Source organism: Aethalodelphis obliquidens, unplaced genomic scaffold (genome assembly GCF_003676395.1).
Source record: "Aethalodelphis obliquidens isolate GAN/ISIS:26980383/991018 unplaced genomic scaffold, ASM367639v1 scaffold16, whole genome shotgun sequence".
NCBI classification, from domain to species: Eukaryota; Metazoa; Chordata; class Mammalia; order Artiodactyla; family Delphinidae; genus Aethalodelphis; species Aethalodelphis obliquidens.
Window position 1 is genome coordinate 12,503,651 of NW_020837960.1, and position 21,936 is coordinate 12,525,586.

Genomic DNA, 21,936 nt, shown 5'->3' on the forward strand with positions numbered 1-21,936 from the left:
AGCATTTCTTCCAAAATAAATTGGCTAATATAAGTTTCACTGAATACCATCTTTCAAAAGTAATTTTTAAAACATGAGAGTATGTCCCTCAATAGAAAGAGAATCCTTGCCATTGTTGAAAATACCAAAACAAAACTGTCTAAAAGGTCACAACCAAGCAAACAGAACTATATTAAGCATAAACAGAAACTTCCTTATGAAAGAAAGTAAGTGGTTTGGGTTATCCATTTCTAAAAAAAGAGATTAAAAACATGTGAAATGAGAAATCAGCTTTCCTAGATACAATTATTTGATTTACTGTGTTGAAAAAGGTAATAAAGATATTTCAAAGGAAAAACTCAGGGGGGATAATATTATAGCAAAATAACTAATAAGTAGGTATCTATACAATACCTCATACAGAACAGGTAACTGTATGTCACTTATTCATCAGTAATTTCACTAAAACTACAAATCATTAATAATAATTACTTCAATCTTAGCATCTATTAGGGACTTTTAATTTTACTACTGGAAATATTCTCTCTAATTTCTATCTGTAAAGGTCTAACATTTATTTATAAGACATTATGAATTTCTTACAGAATACTCTTACCAGCCTGAAAGCTAGGAAAACATGAAACACTTGCCCTTACTTTAGAATAGGAAAAAAGCAACATGGAGCAGCATATTAATTTGTTGATGGTTAAATGATACAATGGAGGCAGACAACTAAAAATACTGTCTCTTTATACTTATCCATAGCTCAGTAGTTAACACCATTGGGAATGCATTCGTGTTCATGCTTCCTTAAAATAATATACAAAACATAATCTTTCAACTGGTGAACATTCAATACCATATCAAATTTCTTTGGGGTTTTCTTAAAATTTCTAACTCCTACCTTGCGGTCAGGCTATAAACTGCTACTTCCCCAATGTCACCTTACATGCCTCAGAATCCCCTTTTTTTCCCCTTCTCCTCCCCTCATCTGCTTTAAAATGATAAAGCTAGTAAAATATAAGACTTGAAAAAAAAAGTCTAAAAAGGACCAGAAATGCTATGCAAAAACAGTAAGGGAAAAAAACAAAACAAAACATAGCTTTACTTTGTGACGGCAATTTCAAGCAGTTTTGGAAGCCAGAGCTGTGTCTAAAGGATTAGGTTATCCACTCTGGATAAGCGGAGTGTTACCATGTGTGGACCGCGTCCTTACCTTCTTAGCTTTCTTAATGAGGCCAGGGCACTGGTTCGAACCATTACCTCAGATTACAACCACAAAGAAAATGTGCCTCTATTTCCACCAGTGACAGAAAAGGAATCACTGAACTTCTCACACCCCATTAAGGAAGTGAGCAACTAGACATCCAAAGTAGGGTCAGCACTTTCCTAAAACACAGCACGGATCAGGCCACTCTACAAAAACAAGAAGCGTTCTCCAGTCCAAGTCCAATTAAGTCCAAACTTCGCAATCCTGCCTTTAATTAAGGCTTTTCAAAGTTAGCCTTGCCTTCTACATTCCTGTACACAGACACTATCTCTTACCAACTTAGACTATGTCCTGTGTTCTCTTCTATAAATACTCCTCGTACCTTGAAACTTTTTGGTATGTTTTCTCCACTGAAGTGACTTACTAATCCCCATGGCTATCAAACTTCTCTCAAATGTCACCTCCTCAAAAGCATGTGATCTTTACCTTCTGTCTCCCAATACTGCTTTATTAGATCTCTCATGACACACCATATTCTACCTTGCCATACTTTTCCCATTTATTGGCTTTCTATCCCAAGTCATTCCCTAAAATGTTTCAAGAAGCTTACAAAGATAGATATAAATACTCTAAGATACAATAACTTATAAATGAGTGAGAAAACTTGACACAAAGGACCAGAAACAGAAGAGTCATATAAATTGAATCTGTTACCTGTTAGCTTTTCCTTTCATGTATATGTATACGTATATATACACATACACTTATTCTTAAATTCAACGTAGGCTCTCCTTAAGGATATAAAGAGTGCTATGCATACACACAGTCAATAAATTACATCCTTTCAAATACCCAGGAGATTCTGTAATCTAAGGACATTTTCAAAACATCCCTTTAAAAAACTGCATTCCTTTGTATGTGTACCCACACCACATGTATATATTCTCGAATTTTTTAAATGGCAAGCAAAATGAAACAATGCACCAAAATATAAAAGAGTAAGTTTTGTGGCACTTTAAATGTCACTAAAATAATCAAATTACTCACATTTATTGTCAATGATAGCATTAATGCTTTTCTCATTTAAATAAATCTCTACCATTTCCTTTTTGGTAGAGACCTAGGAGTGCTCAGGAGATAGGAAGAAATAATTCCACCTCTTTCCAATGCCTGGAAGAGACTGGCAATGGAACCTCGTTAGTATGAAAAGAAAGCAGCTAGATCACTAAAGTAAAGAACCAATCCTAAATACTTAGCTCACCTTCACCTGCATTTCTACTCACTACCAAATATTTTGGGGACACATCTGCTTTGGATTATAGACACAGATAAACCCTATGAAAAGATTAAATTGCCAAAAATCCTACCTGAAGGTTATAACCACTTATCCTCAGACCTTTAAAATTGCAGCTATAAATAATAGCTTTCCTGGGAAATTAGGTTATTTTTTTTCTTTTTCAACACAAGAGAAACAAAACATTGCTTCAAGGGAAGAGCAGGTAGGAAGGTGAATACAGTATTTTTATAAACTGAGAAATTTTGCTAACCAAAGCGTCCCTGTACTGAATCATTTTACAATGGAAATCACTCTCCCCCTAATTTCTTTCTTTCATTCATTAACAAATAACAGAAAAACATAATTTCCTAAGTTCTCCTCCCTGTTCCAAGCATACCCCCACTCCAATCCAGATTACGGATTCCTTTGATACTAATTTTCCCTGAACATCAGTTAGTTAGCAAATGTTGAGGGCAAAATCACTCCCCAATTTAATCTTCAGTCACTTCCTTTCACCTCCTTAACTTACTCCATTAAGCCCAACTATTGCCTTAATTATGCCCAGACTGTTCTCCTTATTTCCTCCCATTTTTATTAACCCTCTCCTGCCTCAAACTTTCTCCTTCAACTGAAGACTTTTGAAAAGTCAGTTCAAACAACACTGCTTTCCTAACCTACCAAAGGTCAATTCTATCCCATCTGTGACCTCTGAATGCAATTTCCTGTGTCATTTTGGAGGCTAGCGTTCCAGGTACAGTCTAAGAAACGTTTTGTAGCACTATGTCAGGAATTCACGTAGCCTCTCTGAACTTGTTCCTCTACCTATACGCCAAAAGTTGAATGGGATCCAGATTTCCAGCTCAAAATTTCTGATTCATTGATTTCGTGTTGTTTAAAAGCGTTATTTAGCTCTTATAATTTCCCCATGTATATGCAGCATACACTGCTTGAGAACAAGAACCATGTTAGATTACATCTGTGCCCACACCATTACTAGATATAATGATTTACACCTAGTACCTACTCAATAAATATATCCATCTGATAGGCCAGTGAGGGGGAGACAGAGAACTTAATGTAATAGGTACAGTAACATATCCGAGAAGAACTGAACCTTACTCCTATCAAAACTGCTATGCAATAATGGTAACAGGATGGCAAAGTATTTGGCAATAATTATATCCCTTTCCCAGATGATTGTGGGGTATGTTTTTGCCACACGTCTGCACTCACTTATTCAACAAATATTTCAGAACATACCATGAATCAGGTTATACTGCATGCAGTGGAAATACAGAGGTAAAAACAGATGGGTAACATCCTTACTCGCAAGGAGCTTACATTCTGGAGTACAAGAACAAGAGGAGCGTCCCTACCCGAACTTCCAAGATCAAAACAAGAGTATCTGAGGATATAATGAGTTAAAGATCTGCAGCTCCCAGTGCCTTCCAGTGTAGGAAACAACAGTCAGAACACCTTGGTTTTGATCATATCCTACAGAGACGGCAGGGCACAGAAGTCATTAAGAGCACAAAATCTAGACCCAGACTGACTGGGTTTAAATCCCAGCTCCCACTTACTACCTATGTGACCTTGAATAAGTTAATCATTCTATCCCTCAATTTCTTTACCTGCAAAATGCGGATAATAATGGTACTTACACCTCATAAGGTTGTTCTGAGAATTAAACAAGTTGATATATGCAAAGTGCTTAGAACAAGCATATAACGAGTACCATAATTTTCAACTACTCCTACTACAACTGTTACTACTACTATTATTACTAAATTGTTGTAGTCTGTCCATGAAAAGCTAAAAACAGCATACGACACATGGTAGGAACTCAATATTTAATTACTGACGGAATAAATGAACCCAAGACTCAGTTTCTTCCTCTGTGAAAATGGAACAAAAGCATCCTGTCCATTTTAGGACATGGGCGTCCCTGGTGGCTCAGTGGTTAAGAATCCGCCTGCCAATGCAGGGGACACGGGTTCAAGCTCTGGTCCGGGAAGATCCCACATGCCGTGGAGCAACTAAGCCCGTGCACCACAACTACTGAGACTGTGCTCTAGAGCCCGCGAGCCACAACTACTGAACCTGCGTGCCACAACTACTGAAGCCCGCATGCCTAGAGCCCGTGCTCCGCAGCAAGAGAAGCCACCGCAATGAAAAGCCCACACACGACAATGAAGAGTAGCCCCTGCTCGCTGCAACTAGAGAAAGTCTGCAAGCAACAACGAAGACCCAACACAGCCAAAAAAAAAAAAAGTCCTGAAAAAAAAAAAAAATTTAGGACTGCTATGACTCAAGAGTATATAATCTATTTCAGAGTTTTGTTTAACCCCCACCAATCATACAAGAGGCAGGTTTTATTACTATCACCACTAGAAATTTATCACAGCCATGTGTTAGCAAAAAATTAATGCTAGATAGTATTTCAATTGTACGTTTATATGTTCCTAACTAGTCAGCATGCTGTTTGTTACCATATAAATATACACTAACCCTAATAACCAAAGAAATTAGATAACTAGGTGAGCTGGGAGAGAATGAAATCTTATCAACAATGAGTAATTTTATAATCAATCCATTCATCTACAATTTACTCAAAAAAGGAATACTCAGGCATGTACACAGAGTGTCAAGAGTTCCTCAACTTAAGTAGTGACCTGATACTACAAAAATAATCTGGGATGCCTGGGAAAATAAGATGCTATCTCATCTGTCTCATCCCCATGAAGCTCAAGAGCACCCTTTACCCTATGGCTCAGTGAATGAGAAAAGGCAATACCATTCACCATGACCTAAAGTTAATTCTTTAACAAGATCAAGCCACAGTTGATCTTCTCCCCAGTCAACACAAATATGGTTTTAAGCCAAACAAGGTTTAACACTGGTATGTCCACGAAAAGAATATGACAACATTTAAAGACTCTCAGAACTAGCCTCTGATGATCACCCCACTACAACATCAGATTCTATGTTTTCCCTTCTGTTTTTAATTACCCCAACCTTAAAAGTAAAGGCCTCATATCTTAATACTTTTTACTCCCATTTAATACCCATATATAATCAATTAAAACGATTGCTAATTCTCATCACTGCCAAATCTCTTCCATGGTTCTTTTCCCTTCATAGAATCCATAACTTACTAGTTTAGTAACAATCACTTGTTGTCACTACAACGACCATAAGTAAAACAGATCAGTCAGGAATTTTAAACAAGTAATTAACTCAATGCTTACTATACTGTCTAACAAAGAAAACTCCTTTAATACAAACAAGTGGCATTTCACCAGTTAAATGCTTATATGTTAAACAGCTGAAACTGCAAAGAACTTCCAAGGTAATACTTAGATATTTGAGAATCATTTATGCTAAACAGCTGAACCAGTCAAACGGAGATAAGAATACTGACATTCTAATTTAGAAATAAGTGGGGTTTTTTGTTTGTTTTATTCAAGTTGGAGAACTTCTACTGTCATAAACATATGTAAATACAAAATAAACATACAATGCTTGTTAAAAGCAGCAACTAAGCATTGCTTTTTTGCTCAAAATACAGAAAAAAGTAATCAATTCTCAATCATCTCTATGAAAGGAGAAAATAGTGATAACACATGATCTATAAAGAACTTATTTAACTTTCAAATATATCATAATAGTGTTTTTAAAAAGAAGCTGAACTTATGCCAATATTAAAAAATTTTTTCTTCAGTTATCCATTAAGCAGATTTTTACTGAGTACCTACTGTAAGGCACTGAAATATACTTTGGATATATAGTAGCAAACCAAACATCTCTGTTCATGAAGCTTAAAATCATCAAACAGATAATCCGCCAAAACAAAAACTAATTATGCAATACAAACTGTACTAGCCCTATAAAAGAACAAGGTGATCTTAAACAGTATTAACAAAGAACCTAAGTTTAGGTTGGTATGTCACAGAAGGCCTCTCAAAGTGACAGTGAGGCTTAAGGAGGAATGGAGGGAAGGTGACACAGCGCACGCCAAAGCCTGGAGGACAGAGCAAGACAGGATGGCAACCCGAGGAATCGAAAGGAGGCAGCTGGGACACAGAAAGGAAGGGGGAAAGTGGCATGTGAGGCCAGAAGTGAGCAAAAGCAAAATGTAATTACCTTGCAAGAAATGGGAAGGCTTCGGGGTTTGGGGGCAAGTGAGAGACCTGAACAGCCTTCCGTTTTAAGAACATCACTCTGACTACAAGACATAAAATCAGAGAAAGGCAAGAGTGTATGCAGGAAGTTGGTGAGGCAGCTACTGCAGGGCTTTAAGAGCTGACTATGTTACCTTAGACTAGAGTGGTGGCAACACAGATGGGGAAAGAAAAGATAAATTCAAGATATATTTAGAATGTAATGGTCAGAATGCAGAGGGTGGGGGAAAGGAAGCTATCAAGAACGACTCAGGTTTCTTAAGTGAAAAACTAGAGTAAGAAATATTTATTAAAATGAGCACGACTAAAAGAGAAATTTGAGAGGGTAGGTAATGAAGAGGTTAAGCGTATGATCTGTTGAGACTGAGAGGCTGTGAGAATATAAGCAGAGATAACAGGAAGGCAGAGGACCGTAGCAGTCTAGAGCTAAGAAGAGAAGTGTTCTTCTTCTCTATGATGTGCATTCAGGAGTTGAGAGCATACAGGGCTATGATGTGCATTCAGGAGTTGAGAGCATACAGACCATGGAACAGCAGATCACCTAGGGAAAAGGGAAAAGGCAGTAGGTGGGAAGAGGACTCAAATCCAAACAAACTCCAATGTTGAGAGTCTGATAGAGGAGCTGAACTGAAGGAGAATGAAAAGGAGTGGCCAGAAAGGTGGGAAGAAACTAAGCAGGATGTCACTGAAAGCAAAAGGAGTGGGTGTTTCAAGGAAGGAAAACAAAGATCAACTAGACCTATTGAGACTGAAAGGTCAAGTAAGATTTTCAGGTCAAGCTGACTAGTAAGGAAGAAGTGAAGGGTTGGGGAGAGTGGGACATTTGAATATATGTGACACTAGGAAAAAAGTCAACCTGGAATCCAAAACATTACAGATCATTCTTTTCAAATAATGTAAACATCCTTTATCATTTTTTTCCCTCATGTAATTTATTTTAATAAGCCATTAAAGCATATTCTTACCATGATATTAAAACCTAATGACACGGTGACACAGCAAAAAGCAACCAGGGTTCTCATATTGTCACACCAGAACAGGGCATGCTCTGCAGTTTCATATTTTTAAATTGAACTTTCTAAATAAGAAATAAAATCTACATGTTTTGCAATTCTGAAGTCAACATTACAAAGACAGAATTTAAATTATTAGAAAATTAAAATGGTTTTCCTGAAGAGATAATTTTCATACAACTTCCCCCCAAAATGTTAAAATTAATTCATTTAACATGTCTGTCTACTGTATTCCAGGTACACCACTCTTACGACTTTACCCACTTTTTTCTCACCAAGGGCTCACACGTAAATGTTGGTATGTTCTATGACAATCCCATTATTTGTACTAATACACAAGTCAATAAAGCCTGCCCTTTTTCGGGTTTTCAGCCACTCTGTTATTACTTATGGGCATCACCCTTACCTCTCTGTTGGCTTTATGAGTAGTCGAAACAGAGCCAGATTTTGAATTGGAAAAATGGCTTTTAATCCTACTGTTTACTGTTATGTATACAACTTTACTGTTATGTATATAACCTGACACAGCTTACTTGGCTTCTCTAATAAACTAAATAAGCTTCAGTCTATTCACCAGTAAATTAGAAAAAAACTTAATTCACAAGGTTGTTGAGTGGTTAAATGTGACAACAAATATTAACTGAATCTAATCCTAACATTCTTCATCACTTCTGTGAACTGAACTACCAAGTTATATGCCACTATTATTTCTGCTGAATATAAGCCAAGCAATTCCACTCAAAATTTACGTACTAGTTATAGATCAAATCTTGGAGCATGAATTGTTAAAATTAGTAATATTCTTTACATTTAACAGTGCAATATTCTACAACTGAAATAGATGTGTAATGTTAAATGCACATCTATTTTACACTCCTTTCCTGAAAACCCCACTGAAATGACAGAAAAGGAATTTCTTAAGATATAAAGCCATAAACCCACAAAAACTGAGAGAACGGGTAGAAAAGACAATAGCAACAAAAATTTGGAAGCTGGAAAGCAGATGGTTGAGTGACAAATGACTTATTTAGCAAACACTAGGAAATCAAATCTTTAGCAAACAGTGGGGAAAGCCAAGAACAAACCCAATTTAAACTGTAAAATCCCCAAAAGACTCAGGAATTGGCAGTTACCACATACATCTGAAGTGGGATGTGGGAGAGAGAGTGCTTAAAATAAGGAAGATTGTTTAAAAGTCTGTTTAAGAAGCAACCAGCCCTACAAATCCCAACGGCCCCTCCCCAGCCCCAACAAAAAACTGAAAATATATTGTCTGGTGAATATAAAACACAAGATCCCAGGACTGAGGAAATGAGGCACAAAAGTATGCAGGAGAACATACTGAAAACAAGCTGACTGAGTGAAGAGACATATACAGGGATGCTCCACCAGGTGACCATAAAGCAAAGCTAACGAGACTCTCAGAATTTTGAATCAGCATTTTACTCCCCTACTCTCACACACAACCACCATCTAAGGAAAGGCTACAGCACAAAAGATAAAGACCGAGCAAATAAAAACTAAGAAAGCTAAAACTGGAGGACACAGATCACACAGGGATCAGACAGCTAAGAGAAAGTACTATTATTACTAGAACAGGACAGATATTATTTAAAAGGACCAAAGACAAAAGCTCTTGGAAATCAAATACATGATAATAGATGGAAACTCAACAGAAGTAAAGCAAAAAGAAAAAGAGATGGCAAATAGGAAAGAAAATATGAGAAAATTAGAAGACTGGTCAAGAAGGTCCATTATCCCAATAAAAGGAGTTTGAGAAAGAAAAAAGAAATTGGAAAGAAATAATCAACAACCTCATTCAAGAAAAAGTCTCAGAATTAAAAGATGTTTCCAGACTGAAAGGGGACACCAGTACTCAGCACCCTGAATGAAATGAAACCCACATAAGAACCCATCATCATAAAATTTCAGAACACTAAAAACAGATACAATTTTAAAAGCTTTCAGAGATTTAAAAGAAAGAGAGAAGGGATGGAAAGAGAGAATAAACAAGAGTATAGGGGAAAAAAAGAAAAAACAAAACACATACACACAGGTCACATGTAATATATATAAGGAATCTGAATGGCTTCAAACTTCTCAAAAGCAAAGTGGAAGCTAGAAAGCCATGGAGCAAAATTATAAAATAATACAATTTCCAATCCAGTATTCTTTACCTAACCGAAGAATCAAACAAGTAACAGGGTAAGCTAAAGCCATTTTAAAACATCAAGTGAGCCAAGAATGAATAATGACATGAGTCACTGGAAAATGGAGATCCAACCACAGAAGACAGTGAAAGGAATCCCACAAATATTAATAGTTGCATACCAAGTCTAAAAGGCAATCAGTCCAGAATGAAGCTCAGAGAAATATCAGAGAGACTTCCTCAGGAAGATAAAATTGATAACAGTACCTGATATGTCTGAACATCTCAAGGGACATTTGATGAAATGATGAATCAGTGATTACTACAGAGAAAATTAAGGGGGGGCCGGGTGGGTGGAGACAATGAATTCCAGCCAAATCACCCTATGGTAAAGCTAACAGTCAGCAAGTCACATTGAGAACTTCTTATCAGCTCTTTAGTCTTCTACACTTAAGTACAAGCAGAGGACCTAGAATTGCCAGACATCTGAAGAAAGGCTCTATAATAAAAGGTTAAGCCCAAAACATACAAAAATGGGGAGAAAGGCAACTTGGAGGAAACAGATGATGACAGATGAAACCTTGGGGTGGGGGAACCCACTAACATTTCTAAATGCTAAATAGTATAAGAAATATATATATAAGTGTACCACACATACTAGATGGCTGGGGTGGGAGGAGGGAGGCAAGTGCAGGACATTAGACAGGATAGGAAAAGTAATCATATTTTACAAGAACACTGAATAATCAATAGTGATGCAATCATAACTACTAAGAGGAGGAGGGACCAGGAGGAAGGAGGACCAACTGAGTAGGTCATGACAAAGTTAATCTTCATTTTCTACCCACGAAGTTAATAAAGCCAAAAACAAAAGCAAGGATGGACTTCCCTGGTGGCGCAGTGGCTAAGAATCCACCTGCCAATGCGGGGGACACGGGTTTGAGCCCTGGTCCGGAAAGATCCCACATGCCACGGAGCAACTAAGCCCGTGTGCCACAACTACTGAGCCCGCGCGCCTAGAACCCGGCTCCGCAACAAGAGAAGCCACGGCGACGAGAAGCCCGAGCACCCCGACTAAGGAAAGCCCGCGCACAGCAACGAAGACCCCATGTAGCCAAAAATAAAGAAAGAAGGAAATGTATTAAAAAAAAAAAGTAAGGAGTATTTATTTAACACACACACATATATGAGTTAGAAACAGTTCTAAGGGCTTTGCAAATACATTGAATTCTTATAACAACCCTATGAGGTAGGTACTATTTTCCTCACTTTTTAAAATGAGCAAACTGAGGCACAGCGAGCTTAAGCAGCTAGTAAACAATAGAGGATGGATCAGACCTAAGCAGTCTACTTCCAGGGTCCATGCTCCTAACCACCTGGCTATGTTGCACATCTAGTAGCAACACAAGCAGTTAGAGACTAGGAGGTAAATATCACAGTCATCATCTAAAAGAGGTGAAAGTGATTGCTTCTGGGAAATGAAGCAGGCAGGAAGCTTCTGTTTGTTTTGATAACCATGTAAACTATTTGGCTCTTTAAACAGTGCAGGTACAACCTAAATAAAAATTAAAACTTATAATTTAGTATTTTACAGTTAAAGTATTTTATCTGATGCTACCATCCTAAGAAGTAGGCAAAATGAGTATTATTCCTACTTGATAAGAAAACTCATTCCTCTTTAGTAAATATGAGGGCCAACTCTACAACAGGCACTGCATTTAAAAGATAGACATCAATTCACCTCAAGGTATGAAAAGGCAAAAGAGGTAGAAAAAGCAAGTATTTTCATTCATTTCTTTTCACTTTGTTGCATTTAACTATATGATCCTACAACCTGAACAGCTGTGCTTAAGGTGAGAGACAATACCAATTTTAAATCATGATAGAAAAAGCAGAGAAAGGTCTGCTCATTAATCGGTTCAAAAAAGATTTAGCTCTTGCCCTTGAGGAACTCACAGTCTTGTGGGGAAAATGGATAAACATAATTCAGACTGAATGTGTGCAGTGCCTCGACTAGAGGAACACTAAAAAGGGCTAAGGAAACAACATTCCCTGAAGCAGAAGAGACTGCTTCAGAGGGAACATCTGAGCTGAGCCTTGAAGGAGGAATAGAAGTTTGACCAATTAATTTCACAGAAGAGGCTGTACTAACAATCACAAAACACTAGACTATACATCAGTGTGAAATACCTGTGTCTTCCCTGTGTTGTAAAAATAAGTTCACATTAAAGGTTAACGTGAGACATTAAGAACTTTTTAATGAGAATGATTTTTAAAAATCTAGATACATAATCTTAATGCCTGATCCATGTTTCTAATCTTCACAGTCTCTACCAGTAGCCAACTGAAAGCATTTTCCACATGTGTTAGAAATATTTTAAAATTTAAAGTGTTAGAATATTATTTCAAAAGATGACTAAAGAACAACGAATCTTCATCTGTCCTACCATCCAAAAGTTTTATTGTTAACGTGTTTTCTAAGTCGTAATACTGAAATTACAATGTACTCTTTTCTCCTATGGGAGACTAATAGGTGACCAAGCCCAGAAGACACAAGTGACACAGAAACTAACATGGGAAGAAAAAGTAAAAAACACTTTAAAAAAATAAATAGAAACTCATTATCACTTTTTTCTCTTGCAGATATTCTCAAATTCCCTTCCAAGAACCAATTTAAATGAAACATTTCTTTTTCCGAACTACAGTCGTAAAAGAAATAATCTGCAAGAAAGCACAAAGAAAATAATATACAAATTTACCCTGTCTGACCTTTACAGGTATTTCAGGGGTCATTTTGATTTCTCAGAATTTAAAGGATACCTCTGAAAAAAAATTTTCTGGTCTTGACGACTTGACTTTGATGTTAACAAAGGCTCAAATATATAGCTCACTCAAAACAGGTACAGTCAACTCCAGTTACTTTATACCAATATTTAATCATATGTCTCAGTATCTGTTTTTGTCCCTTTAATTTCAAAGCTTCCTACATAATTTGCCCCTCGTTAATGTTCCTCTCAGTTACTATATGGAAAAATTAATTTTGTAGTAATATCTTAAACGGGGACTCTATCTCTACAGTTAAAAACCGAGCTGTAAAGTCTCCTGACTTTAATCATCTGGAACAGCATGTTGTGGAAAGCTCTATCATGCCCCACCACCAGGAGGAAAACAAAAAAGGAGAGAGTCATGCCAGGAGACCACAAACAGTAATTGGCAAAAATCATGGCAGGTCTGAATTCAAAAATATGTGGTTTGCATTTGTGTATCTGACCCATCCTTTATTTCTCTAAATTTAGCAACCACATAATGGACCCGTGGGCTTTACTCAGATCACACCCTTTAAATTTAGAACTTATTAATATTTGGGGTAAATAATTCTTTAAAATTACAGATAAGTATTAGCATGATTTGATACATTTAAAGGTTTAACAATAATTATAATAGGACTCTTAAGGAAACCACCTCCTAGAAGAGGTCTATCTTTTAATGTACAGTTTTGTACACATGATACTGAATACATTTGGCTAGGTAACGAGATTTTAATTATATGACTTAGAAAAGTAATAAAAATCTTGAAAGACAAGACTTTAAATTATTTCAATTTATCATGCCTTTACCTTATATCTTCTAAGTAACTAAAAAAAAAAACAAAAACAAAAAACATGAAAACCTCACTGAAACATTAGGCCTTTGTTTTTCTAAAACTGCATTTCTTTTGAAATATGCTCAATATTTCCAAAGGGAAAACCACAGATATACATTTTGAATGTAAATGTTCCAACTGGTTTGATAAAAGTTCAATCTCAAAAATCTCCAACTAATACTAAAATAATTAAGTATCTTTCAAGCTTATTCAAAGTTCCACAGTGAAAATGAATAGCCTTTGTCATAACTCCTATATTATTTTGGTCAAGGTTAGTCAGACTGGCAAATTTGTGAAAAGAACATTCCTTTAAAAATCAACTTAGTTTAAAGCCATGTAGTAGCATGAGAGATTTCACAACTTTTCTAGCTAGCCAGCTTCAAAGACACAATTGGATTCAATAAACATGATTATCACATTATTTCCAATCCAATTAAGAAAACGCTGGTTTAATAATGTACTTTAGGCTTTATGTATTTTTTTGGTAAGAGAAGAGGAGAACAGGTGGAGTAGACTGTAGGAGCACAAAGTCGGTTTCATGTCTCTATAAATTCAACCCTCCAAGACTTTGTTTCTTTACCCTTTAAAATGGCTACCACCTTGATCTACTATGCAAAAGGAAAAATGCACAGCATACTACTATCAACGATAAATCCGGTTATTTTTAAGAGTGTATGGCCTCCTACCCCATGAAACACTTTTTAAGATTCCCATTCCTTTACTGTTCCAATGAAACGACCATTAGATAAGTACACAAAAGTTGGGCAATTAGTTTGAGGGCAACCTGTATAACCCAGCTTAGGTCATCTTTCCTGTAATATCTGATGAGGAAAAGCAGCTAACCTTATCTTTCACAGACTAAGAGCAAACACAGTAGAACTTTAAAGGGTTGTCCTGTCCAGTAAAGGAGAAACAAATGTGGGAACCACAACCTCCCCTCCCGTCCCCAAGAGATGATCATAATGATTTTAGGAACTCAAAAGAACAGATTAACTATTAGATGGGTCAGCAAAAGCTAGTAACTCTAAAAACCATTTTATAAATAACAAAACCACTTGGTGCTCCCAAACCTATTCTTAATGCTCAAAAACTATCCTGTCAAATAGTGTTTACACAATACTTACACCACTTCCTGGCCAACTAGTTTGAGACCGCTCTATCACACTCTTGCTCTAGAAAACTTACCAGAAAAATGCAGTTTCACATACAAAAAGGAAGAAATATATAACGCTTTAGACTGATCTTGTGCATATACATAGCTACTAAAATAAATTGACTCTGCATCTGCTGAGTGTCTGCAGAAACATGGCATGACCTTACCTCTCATCCTCGCCATCCACCAGGGGTGTCGTCAGCGGTAGCACCTTCAACGGGAAAAGAGAAGCAGAGGCTCCTAGGCTGCTGCTACTCCCATCGGAAACTGCCGACATGCCCCCACTGTCACCACTGATAGTCTGAGGTAAGCCAACTAAGGAGGGTTCCGCTGGGCGCCTGGCATCTTCAATTTGGCTTCCAATTGCCTGAGCTAATGATTGTGCAGAGAACTGAGTAGAACTTGGTATCTGCTGCGCCAAAGGCAAATTTATATTAGGTGCTGCCATCAAGGGAGGCTGACTAACACTTTGAACCAAATTACCATTTTGAGTGGCAGGGGCTTGTGCTATATTCTGTGATGGAACCAAGTTTGTTGGGACAGAAGGCATTCCAGAAGGCCCAGCTGAACTAACCTGATTCGTAACAGAAATACTGCTAGCAGAGGGCAAAGGACTGACTGCAGGCAACTGCTGCGAAACAACTCCTGGAGCTACTGACTCTACTCCTGGCAGCTGGGGAGGCACAGTTAACAAGGTACTCTGGGGTGCAATGACCAACTGCTGAGGAAGGCTTGAAGCACTAGCTTGAACTCCCTGATGAAGAATCGCAGCCTGAGCGGGTGGAACTACCTGTGAAGACGGAGGAGCACCTTGCGGGATAACTGAAGGTGTGACTTGGGCAGAGGGCTGCTGCGCTGCCGTAGGTAGGTTTGTCTGTTGACCAATATTTGCAATTTGACTGCCAGGAGGTACAGCAGATACTGCCGTCTGCGCCTGGCCAGCGGGTTGGCCAGCTGCCCCGGCGGGCTGCGCCTGGACTGCTGCGGGCTGCACTGGCAGCTGGATGCCCTGTGGCTGAGCCACAGGAATCCCCGAGGTTCCTGCTCCCACCCCCGCAGAAGTGGGCTGTCCAGAGGACACTGCCGTTTGCAGAATCGGCTGCTGCTGAACATACTCGGAAGCAGGATTCGGAGTCACTGACGGGCCATGGCTCGGGGCCACCGACGGCTGCTGTCCATAGTGTAACTGCTGGGGTGATGTGCCTGGCAGGGGTGCTTGCGCCGGAGGGGCCGCCTGAGAATACGGCAGTTGGGGCTGAGCCAGGCTGGAAACGGAAGGCTGCTGACCTAGAGCTGAAGTTACACCCACCACGCTCACAGGTGATGGCTGGATACCAGCTGCAGCACTGAGAGCGGCTTGCAGAGGTACTGGTTGAAGACCCTGCTTCTGCTGATAGCTCAGTTCTTGAGACTGCAACTGCGCTTGCGAGATCTGTGACTGAGAAATACTCTGTGGCATACTAACTGCTGAAATGCCCGCCGGAGCAGCGCTACTGAAGTCCATCTGCGGGAGGGCGACACCTGGAAGAGCGGGCGGCTGCTGCACCACGGCAGCTGGGGCCCCCATCTCTCCGCTTCCCACACTCTCCGTGTAGTGGCTCAGCGTGCTGACACTGCTGCTCACTGAGCTCCCGCTCGTGCTCTCCCTCTCAGAAGTCACTTCTGTCGGGTTTTGTTTTACGCTTTCCACTGCTTTATTTATCACCACCCCTTCGGCGGCGGGGGCAGCGTTTTCTTTCTCATAGAACTCGGTGCAAGTCCATCTACCTTTTTTGAAGGGCTCAGAACTCGAATCTAACTTCACAACTCTGAACCTGGACGTGTTAACTGTTGGCTGTTGCTGCTGACTTGAAACTGATCCTACAGTCATCCCTGCAGCTGCACTGGCAGTGCTGTTAATGAGAACGGAGGACGAAATCGTACCGTTGCCCAGGCCGCTCAAGACAGTCACGTTAACACCGCAGCTCACTCCAGGCCCAACGCTCACACCGGCAGCACTGGGAACGTTGCTCGCACTTAAATTAGCATTAGCAAGCACGCTGCTGGTCACGTTAGGATTAAAACCGCCCACAGCCGTAATGTTAACATTATTCATCGTATTAGTACCTGTAACAGAATTTATACCTATACTGCCGCTTGTACTTGGAGCACGGATACTAGTCATTACAGATGCAGGTGAGCCACTCGATGATACGGCAGAAGTTGGTGCAACTGGCATAACAGTGTCAGAGCTTCCAGTTGTAGACAGTTTTCTGGATACTGGGCTTGCGGGCGGCCCTCCCGGAATGGGTGTACTGGCCACACTGGCATGGGATGGATGGTGGTGCCCGTGATGGAGGTGGTGCCCATGATGAATGTGAGGGTGGTGATGGAGGGAGTGGGGATGAGCATTCCCATTGATTACAACATTCTGTTGTGGAAGGTGAGGCAAATGAGGCTGAGGAAGGGGGGGCTGGTTGGGAGAGACTGCCCCAGGTGTCTCGGCTTCCTGGAAGTTATTGAGAGTTTCTTCTGAGGAGCTGCGTTCAGGCTCCCCTAAGTCGGTAGCCCTGGAAAGTGACACATCAAGGATCTCGGAAGACGACAGATCTTCTGTGTGAGATTCATCCAGATCATCGTAGCTTTCGGTGTCCTCTGCGATGCTGTTGTTAGAGCTGATGCTAGCGGAGATCTGAGCCGGGGTCACGCTCGTTATCTGGAAGCCACTTTTCTTTTTCATTTGAGTTCCGCCTGGCGCAAGAGGCTGTGCCTGCAGCTGAGCCTGCGAAAGGAGGTTCAGGCTTTGTGGAGGCGGAGGCTGTGGTCCCGACAGAGAAGATGCTGCAGGAGGTGGCGGCTGGAGCAGCGACGGAGGCGGAAAATCCTCGGAAGATGGGGCACTACTACCAACGCCGGTACCTGCTGCACTGAGAGCAGAGGCGCTGCCACCACCACTGCCCCTTCGAGGCAACATTGCCGGGTGCGCCATCTTCCTAGCACTAATGTCTGCAGCGGCCGAGGCCGCGGCCGCGGCGGCGGTGGACTCGGGCGGCTGGTGCATTGTGCTGGGTACCGGGGGGCGGAGGAGGCGAGTGCAATTTCCTTCGGCACCGTAATCTTTGTATGCAAGACGCCGAGGAGGAAAACGGGACCTGACGCTCCGCCCGGCGCGATTCCTCCTCCTCCTCCTTCTCAGCCGAAGGCGCTGGCCGCTTCTGCCTTCGAGGGCGAGCTTCGGGAAGGGAGGATGAACGAGGGTGAACAGAACAGCCGGGGACCCGAAGGGGGGACCCCTTCAGTCCTTCGCCATTCACTTTCCCCTCTAGCCTCACACCCCCCTTTATATTCCGCTTCACGTGGGGTGCGGGGAAGGAGGAAGGGGAAGACCAGGGGAGGGGGGAGGCTAAGGGAGGGGGTGGGAAAGCCGAGAAATGCCCACCTTCTCCGGACAACTCCGAAGCCACCTCCACCCCTCCTCCCGCCGCGGCGGCCGCTGCAAAACCCTCCCGGTCGCTCTGCACGAAGGCGGCGGCGCCGACCGAGTGTCGCCTTCCCCTCGCCACCCCCAGCCCCGCCGCCGCCGGCGAACCCTGAGCTCACTGTGGCTCAAACCTCCCCTCCCGGCCCCGCCGGCCCCGCTCGGCCCTCCCCCCACGCCCTGCGGACCCTTTCAAACCCCCTGGGCTCGAGGCGGCTGCTCCGTGAGGAAACGCTGGCCGCGGCTGGGGCCGGCGCGGCGAGGCTCGAAGCGGGGCGGCGGCGGGGCGCCGGGTACGGTGAGCCCAGCAACGGGGCGCGGGCGGGCGCGCAGAGACGCCGGGTCCTCGCGGAGCACGGCCGGGGCGCGGCGGCGGCGGTGGCAGCGGGAGCCCAGGGACCTCTCCATCACTGGCAGCCATGGAGCCCGAGCATTTTCCTCCCTCTGGGCAGGCGCCTCGGCTCGGCACACGTCCTCGGGGAGGAAGGGGCCGGCGCCTGAGCCTCCCCGGAGGGCGGCGGGACGTGCGCTAGCGCCGACGATGCGAGCCGCTCTAGTCCTCTTCCTCTGCAGCCTGTTCGTCCGCACCCCGCTGGTCCCGCGGTCCGGGCGGGAGGGGGCCGCAGGCGGCGGCGGCGACTCCTTTCTCGGCGGCGTTGGTGGCCAGAGGGGCTGCTGCAGCGACTGCAGCCGACGCCGTTCAAAGGAACGAGAGGTGGGGTTGGTCGGTGTCGGCGAACGGGGCGGGTGAGTGGGTGGGTGCCGAGGGAGGGCGGCGGGCGGAGAGGGGGCTGTGGTGGTTGTTACTAGTGCTTTTCTCCGGCTCCACCGTATCCCCGGGTCTCTCGCGGCATCGGCAGAGGAGGGACCAGCGCCCGAGCGCAGGAGGAGGAGGGGCGACCGCCGGCCAGAGGAGGCGGTGGCGGTGGCGGGGGGAGGGGGCTGGCTGAGGAGAAGGAGGGAAGATGGCGTCTGCGCATGCGCCCCGGCGCCGCAGACATAAAGCCGGGTCTGGCGGAGGAGGAGGCGGCGGGTCTTCGAACCTCGCCGAGCGCCGGGTCTCCTGGCGGAAATTTCCGAAGGCTGGCGGAGGCGCCGACGACGTCGGCGGCGGCGGTGGTGGGGGGTGGGGAATTTCGGCCGGGGGAGCGAAACCGGGTCGGCCGGAGAGAGTCGGCCTGATGGGGCTGGGGCAGGGTGCGGGGCGCGCGCAGGTTAGGTGTGTCCGCTCCTTTTTCACACGCGGCCGGCGCGCGCGCGCAGGCACGCGGCAGGGGAGGGGGCGCGGCAGGGAGGGGCTCGAGGAGGCCGCTGGCGCCCGGGTCTCGGGTGTAAGCGCTCTGGGTAGTGTCCCCCGCCTGCGGAATGGGTAATGAGGCTTTTCTCCGCAGCAACAGCATCACGAGTTTCAGTTCCCAGGAGTCCGCCGCCGCCACGACATGAGTCAGGCTTTCTTCCTCGGCGCGTGGAGGAGCCCTCCTCCTCCTCGCCGCACCTGGGCTCGACCCCGGCCCGCGCGGCCCTCGCCCCCTCGGAGGATGCCCCAGCGCTCGGAGCCGCAGGGTCCGCGAAAGGCCGGTGGCTCCTCGGGATAGACGCTCCCTTTTGTGCGGCGCAGTTGCAGCTGCCATGCGGTCGCCTCGCCTTTCGACGGCCACGGGCTAGCCAGCCCGGCAGATATTGCAGCTGTTTGCAGTTAACTGCCTGAGCTCTTCTCTGGAGAGGGAGCGCTTGCAATCCGTCGTTACCTGGAGGGAAGCAGTAGCCCGGCCTAGTAAATAACTGACCTCAACAGGTGGAGCTTATCTCCAGCAGGGATAGCATTTCGTTTAATTGTCCAGGCTGTAGCCTGCATAGGTTTGACTTAAAAGACAAACTGGCCTAGTCATGGTGGCAACACGATGATCAATGAAGACTACCCTTTAGGGTTAGAAAAGAGAAAGAACCATCTGCAATTCCAGTTTAAAAAATAATAATAAAACCTTCATGGATCTGAGCATGGTGCTACAGAAGGAATGTTAGGTTTGATGGGAGGCAGTTTACTGGAAGTTGCTTCCCTGGCATCACACGTCAAAACATTCTAGCTCTAAGCATTGTTTACTACTAGGCGAGAGTGTACTTCTCGCCCAGGAATTAAAAAACAACAAAGTATTATAATATAGAAAACCCTAGGGAGAAATGTGGTTTTATTTCAACTTAGGTTGTTGAGAAACTGAACGTTTATGGTTAGACCTATGCTTCAGTAAGTCTCACAGACTTCCAGATCTACAATCCTATTTTGAGCTTATTAAAACATAAATGGCATAATTGTCGATTCAACACGTTACTTTAGGTTTCTCTAGACTTTTCCCCTCATTCTGTCCCCCAAGAGGTTAGGAATATCACCATTCTATTACTGAATAGAAACGCACCCTCAACACCCCCGTATAGCCTGTATCAAAGTTTTGCTATATTGCTTTTTCTGTGGTGTCTCCCACTAAACCCAAAAGGTAGGACTACGTGTTTTTAATGTGGAGTTCTGGAGTAGGTACAAAGTAGGTGCTCACAAATATTGAAAATGACATGGTAGTAAAAATCAAATTCACTTGAAAAGACCGGACTTAGTTTATGTTACTCATGAATTAATACATGATGACTGGGGTTTTTTTACATAACTATGGCCATTTGTGTATTTTACAAAAATAATTTCTTTTTTAATGTTACAACAGCTTTTGTTACAAGAAATACACCTGATTAATGGCCGCCATTCATTGTTGAAATGCAACTCTGACATGCTTTTTTCCACAGTTTTTGAACGGAAAATAGGAAGTATCCTAATGAACTGAAACTGCAATAGAATTTAGTAGGGCAAAATGTGTTTGTGAGCTAGTGTGAAAGAAAATGCTCTAGATATCTCAAAATCTTGCCTTAGGTCAAAATTTTAAATTACCCCAAACAACAGCCCAACACCCCCTGGTGTGTTGAGCTAAATACCTGCCGCCTAAATACCAACTATGATAGGGTTTGAAGCAGAAGAAAACCATGTAATAAAGTCTTCCGGACTTCCTTGGTGGTGCAGTGGTTAAGAATCCGCCTGCCAGTGCAGGGAACACGGGTTCGAGCCCTGGTCCGCGAAGATCCCACACGCCGTGGAGTAACTAAGCCCGTGCGCCGCAACTACTGAGCTTGCTCTCTAGAGCCCGGGAGCCACGACTACTGAAGCCCACATGCCTAGAACCCGTCCTCCGCAACAAGAGAAACCACCGCAATGAGAAGCCCGCGCACCACAATGAAGAGTAAACCCCGCTCTCCACAACTAGAGAAAGCCTGCGTGCAACGAAGACCAACTCAGCCAAAAATAAATAATAAATAAATTTATAAAAAATAAAAAAATAAAGTCTTCCAGCGTTGACAGAATGAGTCATTGAGATAACCCTGTAAAAGCAGATACTTCTAATAACAGGTAGTAATTAGTATTGTTATTTTGGGCTGTTTTGATGTTGGGGGTTAGTGGGTTTATTATTTCTTTTAAAAGAAAGTTGTTACTGTTTTAACTTTTCCAGGATAACATAAGACACAGAAAATACAGCCTTTTGAAATGTGTTTCACTTTTATCTGCCATATCACCTTCAAATTCCTGGTTAGGCTGCATCAAGTCCCACTGAGATATGACGAGCAGCTCTGCAATTACGGCAACCTGCGTTTGAGAAACATCGCTCTCTCTCCCTCCCCTTTCTCCAGTTGCCAACATTTCTATGACCAGCAATACATAAATATAAGTCCATAAAAACAAGCAGAAGCACTTGAACAACCCCATATTGTTATCATGTTACCTCCTTTTAGTCTAAAAGGTCTGGATTTTTTTTACATTAATATCAAATGCACACTGCTATGTG

At 42.9% G+C, this 21,936-nt stretch overlaps 2 protein-coding genes across 7 annotated transcripts in view; both read right to left on the bottom strand.

Annotated features, from left to right (window-relative positions):
• The window catches only part of TSC22D1 (TSC22 domain family member 1), a 135,933-nt gene extending 117,683 nt beyond the window's left edge, over positions 1–18,250 (bottom strand). For 3 of the 6 annotated variants that reach the window (XR_003434739.1, XR_003434740.1, XM_027116215.1), the window contains exon 1: positions 14,772–18,249. Coding sequence is in view for 4 of the 6 variants with exons in the window: in XM_027116215.1 (XP_026972016.1) it covers positions 14,772–17,644 (2,873 nt within the window). In the remaining 2 variants the exon portion in view is untranslated. Of the gene's footprint in view, positions 1–10,759; positions 12,530–14,771 lie in introns of those variants that run through there. The other 3 variants (XM_027116217.1, XM_027116213.1, XM_027116214.1) reach the window with 3 other exon arrangements.
• On the bottom strand, positions 17,703–19,692 carry LOC113625543 (translation initiation factor IF-2-like). The gene is made up of 3 exons (XM_027116117.1): positions 19,302–19,692; positions 18,250–19,248; positions 17,703–17,815 (listed from the first exon to the last, which is right to left on the bottom strand). Exons 1-2 carry the CDS (start codon positions 19,690–19,692, stop codon positions 18,254–18,256), a joined length of 1,386 nt encoding a protein of 461 aa, XP_026971918.1. The 3' UTR covers positions 17,703–17,815; positions 18,250–18,253.
• Between the last annotated feature and the right edge of the window lie 2,244 nt (positions 19,693–21,936).